Source organism: Acinonyx jubatus, chromosome C2 (genome assembly GCF_027475565.1).
Source record: "Acinonyx jubatus isolate Ajub_Pintada_27869175 chromosome C2, VMU_Ajub_asm_v1.0, whole genome shotgun sequence".
Taxonomy (NCBI): domain Eukaryota; kingdom Metazoa; phylum Chordata; class Mammalia; order Carnivora; family Felidae; genus Acinonyx; species Acinonyx jubatus.
In genome coordinates this window covers 141,281,204-141,306,989 of record NC_069384.1, presented here as the reverse complement: position 1 = coordinate 141,306,989, position 25,786 = coordinate 141,281,204, and the positions used below count along the sequence as shown (strand labels likewise).

Genomic DNA, 25,786 nt, shown 5'->3' with positions numbered 1-25,786 from the left:
TTGTTGAAAGGCTTAAAAATACTTTAAGTTTGCGAAGATTGTTTTCATGATGGTAGTGATGTATTCTCAACTCTGATATTTTGGGGGGCAGGTTAACTGGTGACTTCAGATCCACATTTTCCAAGTGATTATTGCTGACGACACATTTTCCCCTCAAGAATGAGGTCATGAACTGATATGGTCCTTGCCTATTTTTAATTGAAGCCAATGAAAGGCCTTGTAACTATTGACGAAGATTAGTATAGGGAGAGGGAGGATGTCGAGGACTAGAATGGTAATACTGGCTGTTTGTATGGTGTGAGACAGTTTGTAAAGCCTAGTGTGTCTTATTATCTGTGATTCTCGGAACAACACTGGGATGTAGGAAAGGAAGAAATACTAATTTTGCCAACTAGAAAACACAAATAGAGGGACTCCCTGAAGGTTCTTAACTAACTGAGCAACAGAACCAAGACTGGAACCCAGTGCTTTTCCTACTCTGTCTTGTTTATAATACTTCCTGGAAAACAAACCTGATAAAATTTAAAGATTTGAATTCAGTCTTTGTGTAAAACATTTAGCTCATAAAGCCCTGTTAGTACCACATGCCCACCTCCTATCATGAAAAGCATGTTGTCTAAAGTTGCCAGCAGCATCTTATTTTTTTCAGTAGTCCTGGATCTCCTCCTCCACTGGTCAAGAAATGATCTCATTAACTCACTTGCCTCCCCCCGGCTTTACAACAATTTTGTGAGGTAGATAGGTCTGGTCTTACTCCTAATTTATAAATGAGGAAATTAGAGCTCCAAAAGACCAAGGAATTTGCTCATAGCTTTCTTTCCAGTGGGTAAAAAATTGGTGATTGTACTTCAGGCTGTATTCATAGACTTGATTATGTTAGAGTTGGAAAGAGCCTTGAAAATTGTTACCTTTATTGTACATATTAGAAAACAAGTTCAAAGAGATTAAATGACTTGCATATTTGCTTATAGCAGATACATTTATCTAAATATTTTAATCTTCCAAATTAAGACACTTTGGTTTGAGTTTTCTCATTAAATTAATTCTGTTAGTTCAAAATGATTGTTGATACCCTTTCCCCATTCCACCCTGCTGGGTCCAGGGCTTCTGTACTGAAACTTCTCCTATATTCTCAGAACATACCAAGGAAGTTCTAGCTTAAATCACAAACTCTTAAGGTTGAATGTAATTTCTTTTCCTAAGTAACAGAAATGATATTTTTGTTGACTAATTGTCTTGCTTTGTTTCGTTTACCATTCAATTCATAGTTCTTTGACCGTATAAAATTATTTGGAATGCCTGCTAAGCATCAGCCCGATCTGATATACCTTCGCTACGTGCCTCTCTGGAAGGTCCATATCTTCACGGTCATTCAGCTTACTTGTCTGGTTCTTTTGTGGGTGATAAAAGCTTCAGCCGCTGCGGTAGTTTTTCCCATGATGGTAAGGTTGTTTTGTTTTTGTTTGTTTTTTTTCAGACTTTGTCACTATTTATAATAATTACATATCAATTTACTTATTTATGTATTAATCATTAATTCTGTTGAACACAGTAATTATTTTACTAACATTTATATTAGTAATATAATGTAGTAATGTATTAGTAATATTTACATATGAGAAAGAGAATAGCCCATTTTAAGCACCATAGGTGTTTTGAAATATGAATTGGCCCTTTCTAGCTATTAAACCAGTCACTTTAGAAACCGAATTTGCTTGTTATTTTCTAAAGTTTGTTTGTTTTGTTTTTTTAGTCCTTGGGCTGTAGAATGCTGTTTTTTTTTTTTAATTAAAAAAACATTTTTTTTTAATGTTTATTTATTTTTGAAGGAAAGAGAGACAGAGTGTGAGCGGGGGAAGAGCAGAGAGAGGGAGACACAGGATCCAAAGTGGGCTCCAGGGTCTAAGCTGTCAGCGCAGAGCACGACGTGGGGCTAGAACTCACAAACTGAGAGATCATGACCTGAGCTGAAGTTGGTCACTTAACCGACTGAGCCACCAGGCGCCCCCTGTTTTGTTTTTTTAAAAAACTTTCAGAATTTAAGATGTTTATGGAACAAAGATGATAGCCAGGTATAAAAAAGCAAAGCAACCAAAACAACATATTTCTTTTATAGAATGTTTCAGTACATCTTTCTCAGGAATTAAGAGATCTAGAAGTTAAAAAAAATTTTTTTAGATCATATTAATAAGACAGTATTGTTCGCTAAATTATCATAGAATATCACATTTTGCAAATGGGGAATATTCATCCTTTTGTAAATACCGTGTAAACATTGGTTAGTACATGGCCACAAAGAAAATCTTAAAAAATTAAAAAGCTTAAAAATTATCCAGGTAATATTTCCTGATCACAAATAAATTACATTGCAAATGAATATTGAAAAACACTAAAGATATCTTAAGTATTTAGAAATTAAATGCTGAAATAATCCCTGGGTAGAAAATTGAGTTAAACATTGTGGGTATTTCAATGGAGAACTTATAACAAAGTCTGTGAGATACACCTAAGATATACCTAAAGTTGTAGAAAAATGTATACCCTTCACAATATATATTATTAAAGAAGAACTTAAACGCTACCAATTTTTTTATTTGTAAATATCGATAATAAATAAATTCCTTCCAAGCTTGAGTAAAGAAGAAAAAAAGAGCAAAATATACAAGATTAAGAGAGAGAAGAGATGCATAACCATAGCTATGGAGGAGATATGAGGGACTTTAAGAAAATGCTACATGAATCTATAGGAATAAGTTTGAACATCCAGAGTAGAGGTTGACAAACTATTTCTGTAAAGGGTCAGATAGTGAATATCTTCAGCTTTGTGGGTCATAAGATATATAGGCACTTCTATAACAGGAGAGAAATGTCCACAGTTTCTTATTGTTGAAATCTAAAAAGTAATTGTCCAGTTTTTTTTAAATGAAAGACTACTAATGAGAAAAATGAAATTCTTTCTCATTTGGGATAATTTTTCTGTCATTTAATGACGTTCAAAGTTAGTGTTCCCTATTATCAAATCAATTCCAAATGTTCATCTTTACAAACTATTCTTAGGTCATAGTCCATACAAAACAGGTAGAGCCAGATTTACCCAAGGGCTGTGGTTTACCTACCACTGATCTAGAGGAAATGGATTACTTCTGTTCTATACATACATTTCTGGGAGTTAACCCAAAGAGAAGTATAAAATCTATGGATATGTAGAAGTCAATTGCACACAAGACTGGGAAAATGGTTAAAGATCTGCTCTTGGATCCTGGGCCCCAGATGGGTTAACAGCAGAGTTTTAAAGAACAGTTAGTTTCAGTACTTCTTAAATTATTCTAAACCAAAGGAAAAGATGGAAACTTCTGCATTTTTTTGGTCATGAAACACTAGCAAGGTCTTAATACCAAAGCCCAATAAAGTATGAAAGAACGATGGTGACTTCTCTCGTTACCAATATAAGTGTAAAAAATCTGAAGATATTAACAAATAAATAAATTTATAGTGTTTCTATAAGTAATATATGATGTTTAAATGGACTGGGATACTTGAGCAGCAAGCAAGAATTATCAACATAATTAAAGATAAAAAGACTTTTTATAAAATGCAGTCACTGTGAATAAAAATTTATAAATGAGTTTTAATATAGGGAAGCCAGCTATTATTATTATTTGATATGAATTGAAGGTTCTAACTATGATATAAGAATAATATAATTGGCAAAAAGAAGAGATAACATTATTTGTCAGTAATGTGATTATATACTTATTAACTTAAACGACTCAAATTAAAAAAAAAAAGACTAAAAGCTCTAATAGAATTAGTAAGAATTTTGTTAGGGCAGGTGGTTACCAGAAAACCATTGGCTTAACCAAAGAAATGTATTATATGATAGCTGTGGATCCTAGAAGTCTGAAATCAAGGTGTGGATGGGGCCCTCTAAAACCTGTGAGGCAATCCTTTTTGCCTCTTCTAGTTTCTGGCAGTTTGTTGAAAATCTTTGGCCTTCGTGTTGCAACTGCCTAACTCCAAACTGCCTTCGTTGTCATGTGTTCTGTGTATCACTGTGTCTTTATAAGACCATTTTTGAGGACACTGGACATATTGTATTAGGAGCCCACCCTACTCCACTATGACCTCTTAATTATATCTGCAGCAACCCTATTTCCAAATAAAGTCACGTTCTGAGGTACAGGGGGTTAGGATTTCAATACATCTTTCATGCGGGACACAATTCAACCCATAAAATGTGGAAGTACATAAAATTAAGACCCAAACAAATAGGAAGATATACCATGTTCTTTATTTTGCATTCTTAGTATTGTAAAGATGTCACTTCAGGAATGAGTTGTATGAGTTTATTTGCATGTGTTTGTGTGTATGTGGGGAAGTTGTTGTCAGTGTGAACTGGGTAATTTTAAAGCTTATGGAGAAAAATAAATGCCAGAGTCACAGATAACAACATGGATGGTAGAAGTGTTCTGTGTGTTGTTCGGGTGTAGGTTTCACAGATATGTACATGTGTCAAAAGCATCAAACTGTACATATGATATTATTCTATTTTAATGTAAGTTTCATATTAATAAAAAAGTAAAGATGTAATAAATACCAGAGGAATAACAAAACAAAGATAATTAAGAATTCCTGGCGGGGTCTGGGGTGAGGGAGGGACTTGATTGTTCCTATGCTGCTACCATACTGTTGTGATAACTAAATATTTAAAATTTGCTGTCAGGTGATGGCAGCTAACATAGTATGGAATTGACATGGGCGTAGACATAAATCAGAAAAATAGAATTTATCAGAATATATGTGAGAATTTACCACTTGAATACCGTAAGTGGGACATTTCATTAAAGATGATAACTCATCTACATGGGAAAATGTAGTATATAGTCTTGGATGATTTGACTCTGAATGGAGAGCTAAGGTTGCTTCCTTACTCACTACCTTACTCAGAAAGAAACCATAAATGAATTCAAGACGTAAGTGTTAAAATGTAGTAGAAGATTTTGAAGAATATTATATAGTCCAGTGATTGAGGATAACTTCTCAAGATAGGGAGACCCAACTGTAAAAGGAAGAAAGATCTATTTAGCCACATGATAATTAAGTGTTTTCTATGAATGTAGTAAGTAAAATCGTATTGTGAACTGGGAGAAAGTATTTGCAACACAAAAGGCGAATAAAATGCCTTTATCTAAACTACACAGAGGTCTTACGAATTCATGAATAAAAGTCATAAAAAAGCAATTGAAAAACAGGCAAAAGACAGTAATAAGGAAGATGGTAAGAAGAAAGGGAAGAAGTCCAAATGGTCAATGAACATTTGCAAACGTTTCTTCAACCTTAGTAGCAGTTAAAGGAAAGCACATTAGGGGCGCCTGGGTAGCTCAGTCGGTTGAGCGTCCGACTTCGGCTCAGATCATGATCTCGTGGTTCGTGGGTTCGAGCCCCACGTCGGGCTCTGTGCTGACAGCTCGGGGCCTGGAGCCTGCTTCAGATTCTGTCTCCCTCTCTCTCTGCTCCTCCCCTGCTCACAGTCTCTCTCTCAAAAATAAATAATGATTAAAAAAAATTTTTTTTTAATAAATAAATAAAGGAAAGCACATTATATAATTGAAAAGTTTAAACCTAATATTGGGAAATGGATTCACTAATGCATTGCTTAGGAGATTTTTAAAATTGTATCTATCTATATAACGTGTATAATTTAGTCATAAAAATTAATAATCTTGTTTTACTGTGAAGATACTATGTATGCTTAATTTGCTTTCTAATTTTATGCAGAGTGCAAGCGATTTATATAGGAAAATATTAAAAATGGTATTTTTAATATCTTTTCTTTGAGCAGGAAGTTTGAAAGATAAATAGGTAACTCACTTTCTTTGAAATAAGATGGTATATGAAATGATTTTTAAATAAAATATATGCATCACTTTTTGGTTATTTATCATTTGATACTTTTTTTCCCTTCAAATGATATAGTTAATTTTTAGTTAATATTCTCTCCTCCACTTTTTTAAGGTTCTCGCATTAGTTTTTGTACGCAAACTCATGGATCTGTGTTTCACAAAGAGAGAACTTAGTTGGCTTGATGATCTCATGCCAGAAAGTAAGAAAAAGAAAGAAGATGACAAAAAGAAAAAAGAGAAAGAGGTAATAAGACCAGAGTTTTAAATTTACACGATTCATTGTTGCTTAATACTTCGCACCAAGTAGCAGGCACTCTTATGGTCACTTTACAGGAATCAGCTCCTTTAATCCTCCTAAGAACCTTATCATTATGAAGTGTGGGTACTTTTGTCATTCCCAGATTACCTGTAAGGAAACTGAGGCAGAGGGAGGTTAGTAGGTAACTCGTCCCAAACATAAGTTCTTACCCATTTTACCAACTTGCCCCCTCAAAGCCCTGACCCAAAACCAGCCTTTTAAAAATTACGTATCTAGGGGCGCCTGGGTGCCTCAGTTGGTTAAGCGGCCGACTTCGGCTCAGGTCATGATCTCACGGTCCGTGAGTTCGAGCCCCGCGTCGGGCTCTGTGCTGACGGCTCAGAGCCTGGAGCCTGTTTCAGATTCTGTGTCTCCCTCTCTCTCTGACCCTCCCCCGTTCATGCTCTGTCTCTCTCTGTCTCAAAAATAAATAAACGTTAAAAATAAATAAATAAATAAAAATTACATATCCCATGTGTACTTAATTAACAGTGACAGAATTTAGCAGTGTTAAAACATGGGTAACAGAAATCTTAAATTCATAAGTACATTTTAGCGTACATTTAAATTTTAACATTTTAATCTGACATCTACATAATGACAAAAAGGACTTTAAATATCATTGTACGAAAAGTACAATTTAAACTCAAAATTACTTTTTCCACCTAATTTTTGAGAGAAAGCAACGTAGTATATACCTTATATTGTGTAGTATTTACGAAAATGCGTTTATTAAACTTCATGGACAAATATGTTTAAGGCTTGTTGGTATTTTTTTCATAGTTTGGATTGATTATGCAGTGCTGATTTATGGCAGAATTGCTGGCTTCATGATTACTTTTTAAGAAAAATCATGACTCTTTAATCAGGATACTAATTGGAAATACTGATTTGAATGGAGTCTCCAAAATTTTTTAAAGATTCTTGTTTCCTTTAAAACTGTATTATATGTGCAAATGTTGATGAGCTTTTAGTGAATTTTCAAGTACGGTAGAATTTATTTATGAAATACTTAGGTTAAATTGCCTGCGTATTATTTTCTGTATTAAGTCGGAATAAGGGTCAGTGTGTATAACAGGAGACAAAAGTACAGGGGGCTTAAACACAAAGAGCTCCTGGGCTCAGGTAGAAGAAGACTTAGAAGAGGGGTGAGCTAATGTGACAGTTGCACCGTGTTGTTGTCCGGGCGCTCCTGGGCTGCGCTGTGCCGTCCTCAGCACTGTTTCCATACTCAGCATCCCCTCCTAGGTCGAAATGGATTCTGAGCCGGAGCTGTCATATTAGCATGGGAGACTGGCAGGAAGGAGGAGGGGGGATAGGGTGAGAAAGCAAAACCTGCCCTCCCCTTACTGTCCTGTTTTAAGGAGTCTCCCCAGAACTGTCATCCAGTAAGTTATTTGTGCATCTCATGGCCACATGGAGTTGCAAGGGATGCTGGGAAATTGAGCTTTGGGTTTTGGGGGTTTTTTTGATGATGACTTTTTAATTATTTTTTTTTTTACTGTTTATTTATTTTTGAGAGAAAGAGAGAGAGAGAGCGCGAGCAGGGGAGGGGCAGAGAGAGAGGGAGACACAGAATCCGAAGCAAGCTCCAGGCTCCGAGCTGTCCGCACAGAGCCCTTTGCGGGGCTCAAACTCACAAACTGTGGGATCATGACCTGAGCCGAAATCGGACACTTAACCGACTGAGTCACCCAGGCGCCCCATAACGCTGACTTTTTAAAAGCTGGGCGTATTGCCACCTTCAAATAGTGGGATTTCTGTTGTTAAGAAGAAGAGTGTGAATGCTCTCCCAGTCCATCCAGCCCTGCCCCCAGTGATTATGACGGCATGATTTTGGGTCATGTCTCCAATAGAAGTTGCTCTCCATCTGGGGTGACCTTTCTCCTCCGGGGTCGTATTTCAATGTTTGAGAAATTTTTCATTGTCAGAATTGGAGGGGCATCCAGTAAGTGGAGGCCTAGGATGCTACTTAACACTAGGACTAGTGTTACTTACTTACTAGTCATAGTAAGGACTGCCCCTTACTACAGAGAACTGTTTGGCCCTGTCAGTATTGCTGAGATCGAGAAACCCTTCCTTTACAAATGAAGTTTTGTTTACAGTGTATTGTAATGAGGTTTCACAGAATTTTATCTCTTGTTCTGTGCTAATAATTGATAATAAAATTTATGTAGCTAAATCTATTTTTAAAATAGTATTAACGGTTAAACTTAAATGAACGTTATAAGCATTTACAATTTAGTCTTTCCAGATGGTTGTGTTCTGTTGTGCCATAAGTATATGTTTCTAAGAGTAAAAGGACTTTTCCAGCCATGGCAAATATGTTATATTTCAATAATATTGTTAGTTTGGGTTTCCAATTCTTGAAGATGTTACATATTAATTGGTCCTCCTGGAAATATTCTGGGAAAAGTAATCTTTTTGTGTATGTGCCCTGAAGGAAGCTGAACGGATGCTTCAAGCTGATGACGACACTGTGCACCTTCCATTTGAAGGAGGAAGTCTCTTACAGATTCCGGTTAAAGCCCTGAAATATAGGTGAGATAAAACTTTATCTTGTAAAATGTATTTTGTATACACTTCAAGTACATGAATAAACCATGTAATGCTTCATTAAAGTAGCGATCTTTATTTTTAAAAAGATGACAAAACTGGCATCTAGCATATCAACTAACCGGGGGCTTCATGAATTTGAAAGGGAGTCGCAAGGCCCTTCCCTTCGCAGGTGATAGGCCAGACTTAGACCAGAACATTAAACCAACCCACATGCCAAGCAGACAAGAGCTACTTGTCTTGTATCACTCCTTCTGTTTTAATGAAGTTTAAAATCAGAACACAAAACTCAGAATAGTCCCATTCTCTCAGTAGTATAGGTTTTTCCCTTCTGTCCTTTATTGGGGCTGTGTCAGCGTGTGCTGAAAGATAAACGTTGGTAATCCATTGTCTGATAACCTTCCAAATTTTGACTATGTGTAGAGGCCCTGGAACTTTCCTACTTTGCAAAGGTGTGACTTGACTATTGTCAGTGAGGGCTCATGTCACGGACAAGTTGCGTTTCATACATAGTTTATAATGTATGGTTTTAGTGGTTTATATGTAAATTTAAGAACCAAAGATGGTGGTAAATTCTGTCTTTAAACTCTGTGTACTTTTTTGTAGTTTTAAAGAATAAAAGTCTATATTATTTATGCACATATCTGATTTCTGGTTCCACATTTATTCTATTTCTGATTAGCGCTTGATAGTAGAAAAGTCAGGTATAGAATGTATATAGGTTCCGTTTAATAGAAAAGGTTTTTTGGTATTTATTAACTTCAGATTTTTTTCATTTTTAATTAATCTTTATAGTTTTTATAGATGTTGTATTTAGACTTGTACATGTTGATTCGTTTTGATAGATGAATTCATAAGTAATGTTCCCTCTATAATTTTTACTGTTAATTTTCATCGTTGGTATTAAGTACTCTGTGTCACCTTTTATGATTTTCCCTCAGATCTTTCTTATGTTCTTTAAATTAAATGCCAAGTATAGATGTCTTGATATACGCAGCTATAGTGCTCTGCTTTGCTGGGTTCTGTAAATATTTGTTCAATGAATTAGTGTATTAATTTTGTTGGACTTAAGACTATAGGAGCTGCCGTGATGGTTATTAGTGACTCATCAATTTGCTGAAATTATTTGCCACTTAGTCTCTCTAGTCTGCATTATCCCTTTCTCAGTATGATTATACACGGGCCTTGACAAATTTAAGTGGAATCTATACTTACACTGTCTGATATTTAACAAAAAGGATGGTTATCTGTACATATACTTTTGTCTCTTTAAGTGATGGCACAGGCCATGATAAATGCTGCTTTGCTTAAAATTTGGTCATCAAGAATGCCAGAAATCGGCTGATCTGTTTATCTGTCATGTTTTATAGTCTTAAGTAGCTTTGGATTACCTGCCATGAAAATCAAATGAGGTAATGCAGGAAAACATTTGGAAACTGCAAAACTCCATTAAACATGAAAGGAATTGATTTTTTTCCCCATGTAGTTTTATTTTGGGGAATAACGAAACATGTACTGTCTTCAGAAAAGTCTTTAATTTCAGAAAAGTTCTTAGAGGAGGACATTTTGAAGCTAGAAAGTGCTTCAGGAATGTCTCTCTTCAGTTATTTGAAGTTGGCAACAAACCAAAGAAATGTTTAGTCACAGTAGGTAGTTTCAAGTTGGAATGGCTCTGCCATTGTGAATTTGGGCCTTCAAATTTTTTGCACCTTAAAAAAATTGACTTGGTAAAGCACCTTTTCCTAGAGATTCTTTAAGGACCATGTTACACTTCTCTGCAGTCTTATTTCTTCATTTATTTATTTAAATAAAGTTTATTTATTTATTTTTTAAATGTTTATTTATTTGAGAGAGAGAGACACACACAGAGTGTGAGTGGGGGAAGGGCAGGGGGAAAGAGAATCCCAAGCAGCCTCTATGCTTAGCTTGGAGCCTGACATAGGGCTTGAGATCATGACCTGACCCAAAATCAAGAGTTGGACCCTTAATCCACTGAGCCACCCAGGCGCCCCTGCAGTCTTATTATTTTAAATGATACTGGATTTAAAGTGTAAACAAAGCTAGCACTTTTCTAAAGGACTGCTGTTTAGTCATTTATCACATAGCTGCCATCACATTGTGAATTTAAGGTCTAATTTGACATTTGTGTTGTCACTTCTGTGCATGAAATGTTACTTTTTGGTGAAGAAAAAGGGCTTGCAAATATATTTCTATTAACTTCATAGCACTTTCCTGTGACTTGTGACTGATAACCTCGAGCCCCAGATTATTTATGGATATGATCATTATTGGATTCATCTCAAAGGAATGTTGCAATATTTTATAAAGACATGGAATGGTTACATTTTCTCTTCCAATGAAAGGACAGTATTTCGTTCTTTTGATTTTGATTGCCTTTTCAACCATTCTTTTTAAAGGTTTTTTTTAAAAGCTATTAAAAATCAGTTTTTTTAAAAAAATAATAATCTCAATTTTTCTTTCTTTAACTGGGGATATTTATTTGATGAGATTGAGATTTTTGCCAGGTATGAAAGTTTTCTAATTGTGTTGAGGCTATATTTTTTATATTTACAAGCACATTAATGTAGTCTTTTATGTTATTTCAGTAATACGTTTAGAGCCAAGATGATCATCTTTGGGCATCGTTGCCAATTTATAATCTTAATTCCTAGCTTTGATTATGCAGAAAGATACAATGCTTCGTGATATCTTTATAACAGAACTACATAATTCTGATGTTTTTCTAGACCTTGGTTTAAGTGCAAGACAAAGAGCTTTCTCAGTTTTAAGTTGATGAAGACAAATATTATATAGTCAAGAGCGACAATATTAATGCTTTTGCAAGTACTGAATACTAACCAAAAAGTATATTTGTTCTTTAGTGTTGATCCCTCAGTTGTTAACATATCAGATGAAATGGCCAAAACTGCACAATGGAAGGCACTTTCCATGAATACTGAGAATGCCAAAGTAACCAGGCCTAACACGAGGTAGCTGTAACTATTTACGCATTTTCTAACCGTAGCCGATTTTCAGTTGACTTCTGCCTAGATAGCTATTTAATAAAACCATTACATTTAACTCAATCTGCATAAGTTTTATTCTCTTAACAAAACCAGCCTTCTTCTCTTCTTTCCTTCTTCCTTTCATCTGTCTATCCATCATTTCGCTGAATACTGGAAATCAGATATAAGTGCCAAAGAAGTTATTTTTTTAAACTCATGGTTGCCTATTTCCAAAAAGAATTTGAGCCATTTTAGAATAAAAGTGAATATCACCTATGGTAATATGGAATGAGTATATAAAAGATCGGAAACCATGTACAGAAAGATAATTATTAGGGGTTACATAAATTCTATAATTGGACGCTCCCTCAGTCATTCTTTCTGATGGTCCAAGCAAAAAGACAGACATGATTGTTTTCCTTGTTTGGTTTTGTCTTGTTTTGTTTTAGCCTGCCATTTCTTCAGGTGAGGTAAATGTTTTCCTAGAAGATAGTTGGAAGAAATTTAATCCATGGATATAACGGTCATTCAGTTTTATAAGGGAGCATGGACTCCATAACTATTTCATACCTCCTTCCTTAGATTTTTTGTTAGGTGCCCAAGGGTACTTGATTCCCTTGGGTCTGTGGAGAAATGAGGTGTTACCCAGCAGTGTACTCAGTCGTTCATACTCAGCAGGTATTCTGTGTCACTTTGTACCAGACTCGTTTTGTGTCGGTGTATTCTGCTTGGATATCCAATCAAAACTTTTCCAGACAAACAATCACTAGCTGTTCCTCATTAGCTATTATCTTTCTGGCCACTGTCTTTTGATAATAATTGGTTAGGTTTTTGTTCATTCCTTCCTTACCTCTTCTTAGAGCTTTGCTCCTACTTAATCTCTATCCTTTTTTTTTTTTTTTTTTTTTTTTTTTTTAATCATTTCTTGAGTTCTGATTCTCTAAGCTGGACTATTTCCTTCTGTCTTTGATCTTAAAAGTTTTTAAGTTTAACTCTTTGTCATTTTGTATATTCCATGCAGCTAGAATTTAGCTTGATATTTTTTTTACTCTTAATTTTCACACCTTGTCAGCACTCGTGGCTGAGATTATTTTGATAAATGTAAAGACCTTACAATAATATTATTGTATCTTTTATATTTCTGCCTTTCATTCAGGTTGTTCCTCAAGTCAAAATCAAAGGGAAAGAAAGACAGTGTTCGGGTTATGTCATTTAACAGAAAAATGTTTGGGGGTCCTTCTTCAGTCTTATCTGGAGAAGGCAGCAAACCACAGTGTATTTTCATTTATGAGTTAGTCAATTAAATCCGTGTACATGGAATCATTGTATTTGATAGTAACTTGAAAATATAAAATAGATGTGTTCTGATCTTATATTTGTGAACCGAATTTGGGAAGAGAAAGTTTGTAAATGTGTTACATTTTGCAGGAAGTTATTTGATGCTTATCTATATTAGCAAAGATCACTCTTTTTTAATGTATTTGTCAGTGAAATGTCACATGCTACAACTGTTTATTTATAAAGTAAAACTAATAAACTTAGTCATAAAATGACCCATTTTAAGAAACTCCTCTTCACTTGTAAGAAAAACATTAATTTCAGTGGCAAACATGTCCATTGAAAAAAATCTAAGAATTTTTAATATTTGTCTTTCCAATCAAATTTACTGATACTAAAAGAAAGCAATAAAGTAACAAATAACAAGTCATTAGTTTATAGTATTTATAGTCATCTCAAAAGGGTGATTATGGATGCTAAGTGTTGGCCGTGTTTAGAATGTAGTATGTATCCATTTCAAAATCATTTATTCTCATTCTTTGTTTTAAATAGCCCTGAAAAGCCTGTCAGTGTGAAAATAAATTTTGAAGATGAACCAACAAAGAAATACATGGATGCTGAAACTTCATTATAGAATTGAACCAAGAGGAACTATATATATAGCTATACAGCTATATATATATTTTATTATATGTATATATATAAAATGTGTGTATTTCATGTCACTATATATAACAATATCGTATGTCATGCTATTTAATGCGTGACTACTGAGTTTTTGAGGTAGAGTCTGAAGTTTGCTAGGAACACCATGGAGACTGTGTATATGATGAAATAGTCTTTTAGAAATGAGGTACATGGTTCTTAACTCTTCAAATATTTATTTTGTTGGAAAAACATTTTGTGTTCTGCGGTAGAAAGATATGGGGAAATGCATTCAATCTGCTTTCCTTGAAATCTCTTTGTCCATCAGTGGTAATTCATACCAACCTTAAATGACGTACTTTGTCCATATATTTATAATTTTTACTTGAGTTACTAAAAATTTTTGCATATTATTTCACTTCTGTTCGTTCTTTATGGGAAGAACAGGGAGTCTTTATGCCAGTGTTGTGGGACAAATGTAACATGTCACGGCTTCTCTGCATGTGTGTTTCATTTATGCAGATAATCTGTATGTTTCATAAGCAGTGGAGATTTCTTGGCTATAAAGGTGGAACAATAGAAATTTTCTAGCTAAGAACTATAGTTTTGACATTTATGTGTTTAAAATTTATTTTAAATCTTAAAACTCCACATTTAGGTTTATATTCCAATAGACAAGTAAAATTGCAGGTGATTTTATAATTTAACCTATAGCAGTCATAACTTTATGGATTTTAGAAGCTGTAAAATGCAAATTTATAATAGTTAAGCTTTGTTGCCTTTATAGAAATATTTTCTGAATCCTAATGCTTTATCAGAGCCCAGAATGCCCACTCTGTTCTCTGCCTTTGCTGTCTTTTACTTAAAATGTGGTTTAGTTTGTATCAGGTTCAGGTCCTTGATTATTTTTCTATTACAAGTAATATGAGGAAATAATCAGGAGTCAGAATTCTCTTAATGGGTTTATGATCAGTATTACTTTATTCTAAAGAATTACCTTTCATTTTCTTGTTTACGTTGTTATTCTTTCTATTGTATAGATACTATTTAATAGATTGTTATGTGATTGCATTTTAAAATATTTTATTTATTTTAATTGATATACTTAAATATTATATAAACATTTGAAAAGATAACAAATACAGAGTAATTTAAATTGTTAATGTAAATAGTTGGTGCTCACTTGCATTTATGGTTTATTATCTGAAAGCAGTTGACAGATTTTACATCTTTGATATAAAGCACTGCCATATTTGTATTTTAAAAGGAATTTAGACATTTTATGTATAGCTCAGATTGATGGCATTCTTTCTAGTTTGTGTTAGTATTGTTGTTTTTGCTTTTCTGAGCTGCCTTTTTAACTTCTAGCACATCTTTTTAGCCATCTTTTATATACTCTTAGCTCTACATGAAATAAATAAATGTTGTTCTTGTTAAGCCTGTAGGACTGGATGAATGGGGTTGTGAAACTGATTTGGCAAGAGGATAATTTACAAAAACCAAATGAGTATTGAGAAGCCACAGAGAGAAATAGCAAAATTGTGACATGAATATTAAGATGAAAATTTTAATGAAATTCCAATGCTCCCTTTAATCATTTGTAATTAAGGTACAAAAGTATGAAAAGTTGATCTTATAGAGGATCATGAGGAATGCCAAAAGCTGATATTTTAGCAATTCTGAAGTGTTTTTCATCCATTCTAAACTATTTACTAATAACTCAGATGTCATTTCCCATCTGAGACCATATTGTCAGATTCTAGTTAAAATAAGGGATTTGACTTCTGCTTCACATGGGAATTTAGAAAACATAGCCGGCATCATTTGGTACTGCCCGCCGAAGAGTTTTAGACTCTGTTGGCAATCGATAATTGAGTATTACCCATGGTGCTTGTTATTCTTCGTGAGCTTGCACTGAAATGATTCCTGTTTATCCACAGCAGCATAATCATTTCCAAAGACCCCAGTATTTGCTGCTACATTTTGTAAACTCCCCTGATGGACCTGAACAAGGGGGATTTCCTCACATCATTTCTTTGTGTTTGGACACCATAGGGTTCACAAATGTTCTTATTTTACAGGAAGGGGTTTTAAATTTTAAACTGAAAACTACCTGGCATCATAGTGTTTCTGTAATTTTATTTAATTATGTATAGTGATAGTCCAGTGCCAGAAAAACCATGACTTGCAAAATACGTTGCACTCAAAATGTTTTTGCTATGTTTCTAATTGTCAATGGTTTCTGCTTTGACTACTTGACTTACAAAATGATCTGATATGACTACTCCATTGAAGAGCAAAGGTAACTCATGTTTATTAAGTAATTAACTGCTTGTTTTATGTGGTTATGATATTTTTCCACTGTTTTTGAAAAATAGCGATCGTGGATAGTGTTCATTGCAAGACAAGTGAAAAATATAATTTACTACATATATTGATTTTTAAATGTTGCCTTAAATAGGTGTAAATGAGCAGTAGTAATTGCAATGTACTGATTTACCTCAAGGTGCAAAATAATTAAACCTGTACATATTCCATTTACAAAATAAATTAATATAAACAGCCCTGCACTTTCTTAGATGCCTTGGTTTCCAGGATGGAACTTAGTGCTACTGAATATCCTGGCTACAGAGCCACCTCAGGATTCTCTTCTCTCCACCCTGTTTTATTTATTTATAGATGTCTGTTTACAGAGACTATAATAAATCCTGATGTTGACCATCTGAAATTTACTTTCTTTTGAATGCTATTTCACTCTAAAATAGCAGCTTTTGAGAAAACAGTGAGCTAACTTCCTTATGATAAAAGGATGATTCTGTATGTTCTCTAATAATATTAGGTATGTTGAAGTGAAGCATACAAACTTTCTAATGGGTGTGTGTGTGTGTGTGTGTGTGTGTGTGTATGTGTGTGTGTGCACGCGCGCAAATGATGTTAAAAATCTTAAATCTCTTAAGTTGTTGAAAAAAGCTGTGGCGTATCAATGTTCACATTTGCCAAGTCTTTGTAAAACATGTAGGACAAAATTTATGTGCTAATGCATGTGTTTATGAAGCAGATTTCTTTACCATTCAGAAAGATTAACTTTTGCTTTCTCCATCCAAAAAGCATTTCTGTTTCTTCCTCGTACTTTATGTATGTATATAATAGCTTTCTAAGTTTTTCCTTTCACAAAGACAGGTTCCAAATTCCTGTAAAACATAAAATGGTGTCTGAAACTGAGGTATTACACCGGAGCTTGCTGTCTTTCGAGGATCATATCACGGACATCAGTTCTGTAAATGCGCTCAACAGTTTGGACTGTGAATCCCGTTTTAAAGTGCTCAGATTTTGGATGTGTAAGCCATTGATATAACGTTGTGATTCAAACATGATTAAATCAAATAACTTAATGTTCTGAATTTTATTTATGTAGATTACATCATTGTTATCATACACAGTACAGATATGTGAAGTGTCTTTTGGTTTAGTCCAACAATTATTTATGTTTTAGAAAGTAAGCTTAAAGATTGTAAGGACGTTGAAAATTTAAAATAGTGTTCAGAATTCAAAATTTGACAATGTTAATGTAAAGTCGGGTTTTTTTTTCCTATCATATCAAAAAGTAATATAAGTATCAATAATAGGAAAACATATAGTTGGAAATGGAATCATCTACAGATCATTTTTAAACTTTAATTTAATTAGCACATACCGACTTCTACAGTTGACTTATAGCAATTGTTAAACCCCAGTGGTTTTTTTAATCAGATTTTTGTGCATTGATTTTTGTGTTGTGGCTTTTCTTTTGTTGCTTTAATATTAAAAGTTTGGGGTGTTTTGTTTGTTTTGTAGGGGAGTTATCTTCTAATGTTTACTATGTTTAAATAAATAGAAACTGAATTTTATTGTTCATTTATATAGTATTTGATAGCTTGGTATAATTTCACAGTACAGTTCTAATTTTTATGACTTTTATAATTACAATGATAATATTTTCTTTGGTAATAAAATGCAAGGTAAATCAAACATTTAAAACGTAGAACTGGGTATTTTTCATTTATATGAAGTACAAGTCTCTACCAAGTCTATAATGTGAATGATCCTGCCTTTCAAATTTGTTTCATAATTGTTAGAAGAAAACTATTTTTTAGAGATGTTATTGAAGTTGAAAGAGCAATAAAAGTCTACTGAATTAGTTGTTGGATATTGTCTTTGTACTTTGTTTATTAGAATTGCTGCGTAGCTTCTTCATGTGGAGGGATGGGGGTGAAGGAAAAATAGGTGATTTCTGTTTCCTGCTTCCTAATATTCATATATTTCAGTAAGGAGACAGAAAAGAAGATGAAACAAAATATGTGTTTCACAACGGCTTTTTGCTATTAAGAAATATTAAAATTAAATCCCTTTAAGAATAGACTGGTTCATTATTTAAGACACATCTGTTTAGAATTTTGCAATATGATGTGTAATTAACACATGTCACATTTCATGATGTGCAGTGAGTGTGTAAATTCTGAACTCTCTCAGACTGAAGACTTGGAGGTTTTTGTTTATTTTTAATGGCTAATTATGATTTAAAAAATTTTTTTACTTCTTAAAATTTTTGAAAAAATTATTTCAGAGAGGGCATGAGTGGTGGGGGTGGGGAGAGGGAGAAAGAGAGGGGGGGAGAGAGAGAGAGAGAGAGAGAGAGAGAGCGAGAGCGCGCACATCTTAAGCAGGCTCCATGCTCAGCGCATGAGCATTTTGGGGGCGCCTGGGTGGCTAAGTCCATTAAGTATCCGACTCTTGGTTTTGGCTCAGGCCATGATCTCACAGTTCATGAGGTCGAGCCCTTCATTTGGCTCTGTGCTGTCAGCACAGCTTGGAATTCTCTCTCTCCATCTCTGCCCCTCCCCAGCTCGCTCGCTCTCAAGACAAACTTAATTTTTTTTTTTTTTTAAATATTAAGTTTTGGGAGATGTAGTCACTGCACTAATTGACTCATTGGTCATTTTGAGCAATATTAACATGAGATTGAGTAGGTCTTATATTTGAAGAAATATGGAGCGTCACTGTGGATAAAATTGGGCTCTGGATTCAAACTGTATAGGTACTACTGCACAGAACTGTGTAGAATCATGTAGGTTCTACCCTGCCTGCGTCACTTAGCCAGCTGTGCCAGTAACCAGCCGGGCAGCTTAAGAAACTTACATCTCCATTTCACACTTCTAAACTAGAATGAAAAATAATGACTACCAGACGATGTGGTGGAATAGTAAAATAGTGTGTGTAAGAGGAGCACTGAATATTTTTCATTTTTTAAAGCTTGATAATGGGAATCATCTTTTGAAAGCTTTAATGACATTGGTTTTTGTTTTTGTTTTTGTTTTTTCCCCAAGAAGCTTCAGACCTTCACAAAAGGTGAAGAGACGTGCCTATGCTAGGTGAGCGGCACAGATGTCTTGAATGCCAGGTCCCTTTTATTTTCACAACACCCTATTCTCATTGCCTGAAGTGTGCAGTGCACTCGAGTAGCCAAAAATGTGTCCCCGCCGTATGCAAAGCATATAGTGTTGATCCTTTCAAACTAACCTACCCTTTGCTTTGGGAGAGAATTGGTTTTCGTCCATAGCACTTCTTGAAACTAAGATGAAGCAGCTCTTTTCCCATTTTACTTCACCCATTTTACTTCAAATGCAAAAGGTTGGGCACGCCAAGTCCAGGAAAATCCACCGAGTTGAGGAAGCCTGTCCCCAGGCTAGTAGCTCTCGGTCCCGGTGACTGGCTGCTCTCTCCAGCTTGCAGCCTTGGGGCTAGAACCTGCGCGTTCCATGGTTGCTACGGTAACCCTGGGGCAGGTGTCACCCGTCGCCATGGCGCTCGGTACGCCGCAGCACGGCTGTTCCTGATTGGCCGAGGCGCGCCGGCGCAGCGGAAGAAGAGGTGTCGGCATTGGCTCAGCTGGCGCCGGTTGGTGGCCTAAAGCGGGATTTGATTGTGCCAACGGTGCGGCCGGCGGTGCAGTCCCCCGGGTGGAGGGGACCGGCGGTGGGCGGGGCGGGCCAGCCCCCCCGATCCGGAGCCGCCGGTGGCAGCAGCAGGGACGATGAGGAAGAGGATTTAGAAATTGGCCTACAGGAGGGACGCTCCCCCAGGCGCGGTGAGTGGGGCGGGAGCGGGCGTTCCTCTGCGCCGGCGCGCGGTTTGAGGCAGGGTCTCCAAGGAGAGGCCCGCAGGTCCTTGAGGAGCAGCCCCGAAGCCTCCGGGCGTCAAGCTCCACTCGCCTTGGGCTCGGGGCAGAGAGTGCGGGCTGTCGCGAGTAGGCGAGCCTCCGAGAGCCCGTCTCCTAGCAGGTGGGTTGGTGTCGGGCGGGGGGATGGCGGGCAAGTGCATCAACGGTGTTGGATGGCCCGTCCAGCTCCAGGAAGGAGTTATTTTGGTTACGTGGCGCCCGAGTGTGTGTCTTCCGATCTTTCCCGATACGCCTGCCGCCTCATTCATGAAAGGCTTTATGGGTGCCGCTTTTCCGCCTTCCCCTTTTGTGATGCTGCTTTGCCCCTCTGCTTTTCTGCGCCACGTGGGGCGAGCCTGTCCGCTTCCATGCCTTCAGGCCTCACATGCCTGCCCCCCTTCATCTCCAGCTCTGGGCTGCTCCATTAAGGCCCAGACCCCCAAATCCAGCTGCCAGGTAACTCCACACGTGTGTAACCCTAAAAGCCATCTCACTCCACTCCCACCAGCCTGCCTCACCCTTGGATTCCCTATCTTGGGCAGCCCTATCCGTTCAATTACCAAAATCCCATTCTGGGCAGTATCTTTGACATCACCTCTTCTTCCGCATTTCCATCAACGATCAAGTCTGTACCCTTTTTAAAAAATATTTATTTATTTATTTATTTAGAGAGTGAGTGGGCGGGGGGGGGGGTGTGGGCAGAGAGAGAGGAGAGAGAATCCCAAGCAGACTCCACACTCAGCACAGAGTCTGATGCGGGGCTCTATCTCACGAACCAGGAAATCATGATCTGAGCTGAAATCCGGAGTCCGAGGCCCAATCCTCTGAACCACCCAGGCGCCCCAAGGGTATATCTTCTAAATAGCTGCCAAACCAATTCCCACATCACCATCAACATGCTCACTGTATTCTCACCAGTCCCTTGGTTAAGTTCAGCAGCGGTCCCATCTTTCCCGCTTCCAGCCTGGCCCTATCTAATCCGTTTTCCCCATGAGTGTTAGAGTGACCTTTCTAAATAACGTGAGGCCAGCTCGCTTCCTGCAAAGACCCTCCATTATCCTACGGCAGCCTCCTTAGTCAGGCCTTCCATCAGCCATTCTGTCTTGTCCGTTCCCAGAACACGCCATGTTCTCTCCCGTGTGTGGCAATTGCACCTGTTGTTCACACTGCCCACGGTGGACTCCAATTTTTGCAGCCTCTCCAGCCCCGTTCTCACTTGCTCCCCAATCTTTCTCTGTGTGTTGCCTCCTTACTTTTCTGCTCCCTTCTCTAGACCCTCTCTGCGAGGCCAGGGGCTCTGCCTGTCTTACTCAGCACTGTTGTCTCTCTCTCAGCCCCATGCACAGAGTGGGGGCTCAACAAAGACTGGGTAAGTGAATGAATCCCTAAAATGAGAAGGCACCGTTCTTCATGACATCCCTATGAGTTCCAGAAAAGTCAGAAATGATTTCTGGCCAATGAAGCTTTTGTGTACAAAATACGAAAGTTGAGCTGATGGGTTTTACTTAGATTTTAAGACCCTTGGTGATTGGAAACTGTTTCAACTCACAGTCTTTCATAATCATTAGGATGGTCGCTATTATTGTATGGTGTATGTTTCAAATGGGAAATAGGGACTACAGCATAGGTTGTAAGAGATAAGCTTTGGAGTCAGAGATACAAGGAATTGAATCCGGGCTTCAGCATTTTAGTTCAGTGGCCCACAGCAAACTACTTAACCTCTTACAAGCTTCTTCTTCTTCTTTTTTTTTTTTTTTAAAGTTTGTGTAATAATAAATATTTTTGAGAGAAAGAGACAGAGAAAGAGAGAACAGGGGAGGGGCAGAGAGAGAGGGGGAGACACAGAATGCGAAGCAGGCTCCAGGCTCTGAGCTGTCATCACAGAGCCCGATGCGGAGCTCAAACTCACAACCTGTGAGATTGTGACCTGAGTCGAAACCAAGAGTGGGATGCTTTTTTTTTTTTTAATGTTTCTTTATTTTTGAAAGAGAGAGAGAGAGAGAGAGAGAGAGCACATGAGTGGGGGAGGAACAGAGACAGAGGGAGACACAGAACCTGAAGCAGGCCCCAGGCTCTGAGCTGTCAGCACCAGCACAGAGCCTGATGCAGGGCTTGAACTTGTGAACTGTGAGATCATAACCTGAGCTGAAGTTGGACACTTCACTGACTGAGCTACCCAGGTACCCCAAGAGTTGGATGCTTAATGGAACTCAGCCACCCAGGGGCCCCAGTCAGCTTCTTTATCTGTACAGTGGGCTGATAATAGCACATATTTCATAGGATTGTTTTAAAGATTAAATGTGCATACTTCCTATCAAGTGCACAGTGCCTTATACTTAGTAAATTTTCACATATTTACAAAATTGAAATATTTACATGGATGTTTGCAGCAGCTTTATTCACAATTGCCAATATTTGCATTTTAGTGGGTAAATGGATAAACCATGATACAACCAGACAATGGAATATTATCCAGCACTAAAAAGGAATGAACTACGAAGCCTTGAAAAATCATGGAGGAACTTTAAGTGGAGGAACACTCCATTAAGTGGAGGAACACTTTATTACTAAGTAAAAGAAGCTAATCTGAAAAGGCTACATGTTGTATGATTTCCACAATATGACATTCTGGAAAAGGCAGAATTTTGGAGACAGTAAAAAAGATCAGTGGTTGCCAGGGCTTGGAGGTTGGGGAGAAATGAATAGACAGAGAACAGAGGATTTTTAGGGCAGTGAAAAGACCATATGATATTAGACTGATGGATACATGTCATTATATATTTGTCCAAACCCATAGTATGTACAACACGAAGAGTGAACCCTAAGGTAAACTGTGGACTTTGGGTGATCATGATGTACCAATGTAGTTCATTCTTGGTGTAAAAATTGTTTTGTTTTTTTTTAATGTTTGTTTATTTTTGAGAGAGAGATAAAATGAATAAACATCTCTCTCTTCTCCTCCCCCACTTGTGCTCTGTCTCTCTCAAAAATAAATCTTAAAATATATATATTTAAGTCATTTTTATTTTATTTTTTTATTTTTAAAAATTTTTAACGTTTTTATTTATTTTTGAGAGAGAGACAGAGAGAGAGACAGAGAGAGAGAGAGCGAGCATGAGCGGGGGAGGGGCAAAGAGAGAGAGAGAGGGAGACACAGAATCCAAAGCAGGCAGCAGGTTCTGAGCCATCAGCACAGAGCCCAACGTGGGGCTCAAACTCATAAATTGGTATAAAATGTACCATTCAGGGGGTGTCTGGATGGCTCAGTCTAGCTCAGGTCATGATCTCACCGTCCAGTCCATGAGTTCAAGCCCTACGTCGGGCTCTGTGCTGACAGCTCAGAGCCTGAAGCCTGTTTCAGATTCTGTGTCTCCTTCTCTCTCTGCCCCTACCCTGCTCATGCTCTGTCTCTCTCTGTCTCAAAAATAAATAAATATTAAAAAAATTTTAAAAATGTACCATTGTGGTGAGTGATATTGTTAATATGAGAGGCGATGCAGGTGTGGGGGCAGGAAGTATATGAGAAATCTCTGTATCTTCCTCTCAGATTTGTTGTAAACCTAAAACTGTCCTAAAAATGTCTTAACAAAGAAGAAAAAATAACACACTGAAGGTAAGAATAGTGAAATTTCCACAGTCAGCCCACAGAAGTTATAAATCAATCTTTTAATTCATTCAAGTGCAATTTCTAGGACATCCTCCTACTTGGTCACAAACTTTTGTGTATTGTCAACAGCTCCGTTACAGGTAAGACACTCATTCATTCAATGAACAGTCACCATCTGAGGTGTCCAGGATGTCATGTCAGATAAGGGTGGGTCGAAAGAAACTAACCAGTCAAGTCTTGAGTAGGTGAAAAAGGGCCTGGAATGTTACTCTGACTTTCAGAGCCAGTCCATTTTTGAGACTGAAGTCAGAGTGAACTGAGTTGAGCACTTGGACAGGGAGAGGAGCTAGAAGGTCATTCAAACAGTTAATGAACATTTGTTGAGCATCTGGGAATTGCGCAGTGACACTGTTCCTTTAGAATTTATGTTCTCGGGGATAGTAGAGCAGGGCCCGTAGGGCACAGACTCTGGAGTCAGATTGCCTGGGTTCAAATCCCAGCTCCCTCACTGCTGGATATGGGACCTCTGGCAAGTCACTTCACCTTTGCATCTCAGTCTCCTGTCAAATGGCTTTGTTTTATTACGTGAATCAGTACTGAATCAGTACCCGCAGATTTCTTAGAACTGTGGCACGTCCGTAGGAAGTACCATGTAAATGTAGCTATTTGTATTTCATTCTACTTGGGAGAGAGACAAGTAAAGAGGTGAAAATAAAGTAGGGTAAAGGGATAGAAGGTGTCAGCCCGGGGACAGGCTTGGATTTGGAAACGGGTCTCACATTTTTGAGAGACTTGGTCTTCCATAGGAAAATGAGCTTTAAACACACTCGTGAATCTGGCTGACATGTCTGATGATTAAAGAAACGATGAAAATGAGCGCTGAATAAAGTAGATGGTTTCTCATAATTACTCATACTTACCTAGAGGTAAGGCTTACGCTCATCTCAGCTAAAATTTCTATAGTCATAATAAAGGTCATACACTCAAGTCGATCGATTTAGCATCAACTCAGAACGTATTAAATCTTACATTGGGGATAATTATAACTGACCCTCAGCAAAGTCAAAGTGACAAAATGACAATTAACTGGCTCATATCTGGAAAAGAAAATTAAAAAAAACCCTTGTATGAAAATTAAAGTAACAACTAGAGGAAGAATGGATAAAGCACAGCAGCCATAATATTGTCCCTGGGCTGTCAGGAAACAGTTACTCAGTATTCAGTGTATTTTTCATGAAGGACGGGATTGTTAATTTCAAGGACGTGTGTACGAAGTAATGTTGTTTTATTACAATGGTAAACATTTCTCTAGAAAATTCACTTAGGCAGATAGAGAGCTGGATAAATGCCACCAATAAATGAGAGTTAGTACAGCATTAGATTCACAGGGAAGGCTCTCCCTGGCTATAAATTCCTATTCTGCCACTTACCAGCTGTGTAACGTGGACACATTCCTTAACCTCTGTGGGCCTCAGTAACGTCATCCGTGAAAGGGGACAATAGTGGTAGCTGCCCTCCAGGTTTGTTAGGAGACTTGTATTAGTTAACATTACGGAAAGCACTTAGAATAGCACTGGCACGGGCTAAGCACCATGTAAACATTTGCTCTTGTTATCATTGTTTTATTACTAGATATGAGATCTTGGCCAAGTTACTTCTCAGTGCCTCAGTTTCTCCATCTGTAAGTTGGAGATTCAACAACACTACCTACCACTTAGGATCATTTCTTAAAATATGTATATTTTTAAATGCTTATTTATTTTTGAGAGAGAGAGTGAGAGACACAGAATCCGAAGCAGACTCCAGGCCCCACACGGTCAGTGCAGAGCCGGATGTGGGATTCAAACTCATGAATCCGAGATCATGACCAGAGCCAAAGTCAGACGCTTGACTGACTGAGCCACCCAGGTGCCCCTAGGATTGTTTTGAAGATTAAATGAATTGAATACATCAAAGTACTTATTATGATAGTAAACCTTGAATAATATTAGGTTTAGAAAATTAAAATCAAGACTACTTGTGACTTTGTTTTTTTTATTTTATTTTTTTTTTTAATTTTTTTTTTTCAACGTTTATTTATTTTTGGGACAGAGAGAGACAGAGCATGAACGGGGGAGGGGCAGAGAGAGAGGGAGACACAGAATCAGAAACAGGCTCCAGGCTCTGAGCCATCAGCCCAGAGCCTGACGCGGGGCTCGAACTCCCGGACCGCGAGATCATGACCTGGCTGAAGTCGGACGCTTAACCGACTGCGCCACCCAGACGCCCCGACTACTTGTGACTTTGAAAATAGAGCTT

The 25,786-nt window shown here is 37.3% G+C and overlaps 2 protein-coding genes and 1 non-coding gene across 31 annotated transcripts in view; all 3 read left to right on the top strand.

The window, feature by feature from the left end:
• Nucleotides 1-15,122, top strand: part of SLC4A7 (solute carrier family 4 member 7) — a 105,767-nt gene extending 90,645 nt beyond the window's left edge. For 8 of the 14 annotated variants that reach the window (XM_027040893.2, XM_053221548.1, XM_027040891.2 and 5 more), the window contains 5 exons: nt 1,269-1,442; nt 6,016-6,147; nt 8,645-8,742; nt 11,640-11,747; nt 13,593-15,122. In XM_027040893.2, coding sequence (XP_026896694.1) covers nt 1,269-1,442; nt 6,016-6,147; nt 8,645-8,742; nt 11,640-11,747; nt 13,593-13,674 — 594 coding nt within the window. In that variant the 3' untranslated portion in view covers nt 13,675-15,122. The remainder of the gene's footprint in view (nt 1-1,268; nt 1,443-6,015; nt 6,148-8,644; nt 8,743-11,639; nt 11,748-13,592) is intronic. The other 6 variants (XM_053221549.1, XM_027040895.2, XM_027040884.2 and 3 more) reach the window with 1 other exon arrangement.
• On the top strand, nt 5,371-5,455 carry TRNAR-UCG (transfer RNA arginine (anticodon UCG)). The gene has a single exon. It is a non-coding gene; the product is annotated as a tRNA-Arg (tRNA).
• Nucleotides 15,123-18,352: 3,230 nt separating the features above from the next.
• NEK10 (NIMA related kinase 10) overlaps nt 18,353-25,786 on the top strand; it is a 229,878-nt gene continuing 222,444 nt past the window's right edge. For 8 of the 16 annotated variants that reach the window (XR_008298033.1, XM_027040905.2, XM_027040907.2 and 5 more), the window contains exon 1: nt 18,354-19,809. The gene's annotated coding sequence lies outside the window, so the exon portion shown is untranslated. The other 8 variants (XR_008298034.1, XM_053221544.1, XM_027040915.2 and 5 more) reach the window with 3 other exon arrangements.